We start from the raw sequence: 1,787 nt of genomic DNA on the forward strand, positions 1-1,787 counted from the left end.
TGCTGGTGGCTGCCTGCAACAGACCAGATGCAGTAATCAAAGCTTACAAGTAGGCTTCATTGTTGTAAAAACCTTTTCTTAGCAACTTTTTTATCTGTTTCTCTGTCACTGACCATCACTGTTTGGCTTCAGGGTTAAGAAGCAGGCTGAGGACCGACCCATGTCCATGTGGATCTCTTCTGTCAAGCAGCTGGAGCCTGTTAGACACCTACTGAGTCCCCTGCTCCTGGACTTCATGGAGGCTGCATGGCCTTCCTCTATCAGCATGGTCATCCCCAGAGGTGAGTGATTTCTTATTTTCATGGGAAAACTGTGTGAAAACTCAGTTCATGATGTGCTCATGTGAATATCTAATGGGTATTGTTGGCTGACTTTGATAGGACCATGGTTGGACATATTTGGTTTGGGAGATGCTGCCAAACACATCGGGACTCCACAAAGCATTGCCATCAGAACCCCAGACTGTGCAGTAGCTACACATCTTATTAATTTGGTAAAGTCCAAGATTATGTATCAAAGCCCATCTTACTTTAATTAAAAATAATCTTACATTATTTGACTTTACAATCTTGCATAGAAATTGACTATGTTCTTTTTCTAAAAGGTGGGTCCAATTGCAGTAACCTCAGCCAACCCAACAGGCGAGGCAGATACAACTCACCATAACCAAGTTTATGCTAAACTGGGAAAAAAGGTAATAACCATGATACAATATTGACAAGTTCAGCTRACACAAATAAAAATGTTGTTCATGTAGTGAATATGATTTTTTTTTGTAAGGTTGAAGGGGTGTTGTGTGATGGACCCTCCCCTGAGAATATTGCATCTACTGTGGTTGACTGCACCAAGATTGAAACTGGACAAATTGGTTTCTTCAGAGTGGGCCTCATTCCAAAATCCAAGGTAAAACAAGCAAGGCCCATTTTTGCCCATTTGTCTATAGAAGCCTTTGAGTGTATGATTTTTGTTTTTGTTGTTTTCAGGTTTTCCAGATTTTTGAGGAAGTTAAGAATCGGCATAGACAAGGGCAAATAAATCCTGCCTTTGAACATGATCTGGCTCCTCCAGACACCCAAACTGAGGAGAGTTTGGGACAGGATGAAACATCAGAATCAGGAAGAGAAATTGAAAACTCAACAMTCTCCACAACACATGAGCAAAGCACAGACCTCAATAGCGACTCCTAGTATTTATATTTGGACATTTGTGTTGCTATCTAAAATATGTACTCATGTCTTATAAATAAATAAATATAGAATAAATAGATATATGTAATACATATCAGAACTTACATTCATGTAGTAAATTTACATTTAGTTTTATCAGAGAGCAACAWCTCATGTATATTATAAATTGTACTAGAAAACAAAACTTTGAATGTTAATATTTACTTTTTCTGCTGTGTCATCTTTTTATATTCTCTTTGTGGCTGGATAAGAATAACAATATTCGAAATGACATATGTGCACTATGTGTATTTAAAGAATATTACAAAAGATATCACCTTTACAATCTGATCTATGAAGTTGATTGTTTGCATTAAAATGTTTCTAACCACGGTGCCTCTTGTTCCATAAAAGTAAATGCTGTAAAACATAAGCAGGTTGTGTAACAAATAGAACAGAGAAATCCAAGATACTTTCAAAGTACACCTTTGTCTCTGATAGGAAGGGAAATTGCAATTTTGTCATTCAGATCTGAGTTTAGAATTGCATCAGTCTCTTATAACGGGTATATATCTGCATATGTGTATATATATATACATATATTTATAGGTGTGTGTGTGT

At 36.9% G+C, this 1,787-nt stretch overlaps 1 protein-coding gene across 1 annotated transcript; it reads left to right on the plus strand.

Moving 5' to 3' along the window:
* Positions 1 to 6: 6 nt before the first annotated feature.
* Positions 7 to 1,413, plus strand: LOC103471183 (putative threonylcarbamoyl-AMP synthase). Its single transcript, XM_008420027.2, has 6 exons — positions 7 to 49; positions 133 to 281; positions 381 to 493; positions 605 to 694; positions 781 to 903; positions 984 to 1,413. Exons 2-6 carry the CDS (start codon positions 161 to 163, stop codon positions 1,185 to 1,187), a joined length of 651 nt encoding a protein of 216 aa, XP_008418249.1. The 5' UTR covers positions 7 to 49; positions 133 to 160; the 3' UTR covers positions 1,188 to 1,413.
* The last annotated feature ends 374 nt before the right edge of the window (positions 1,414 to 1,787 follow it).

The sequence above is a fragment of the Poecilia reticulata genome, linkage group LG10, assembly GCF_000633615.1.
Source record: "Poecilia reticulata strain Guanapo linkage group LG10, Guppy_female_1.0+MT, whole genome shotgun sequence".
Lineage (NCBI taxonomy): Eukaryota > Metazoa > Chordata > Actinopteri > Cyprinodontiformes > Poeciliidae > Poecilia > Poecilia reticulata.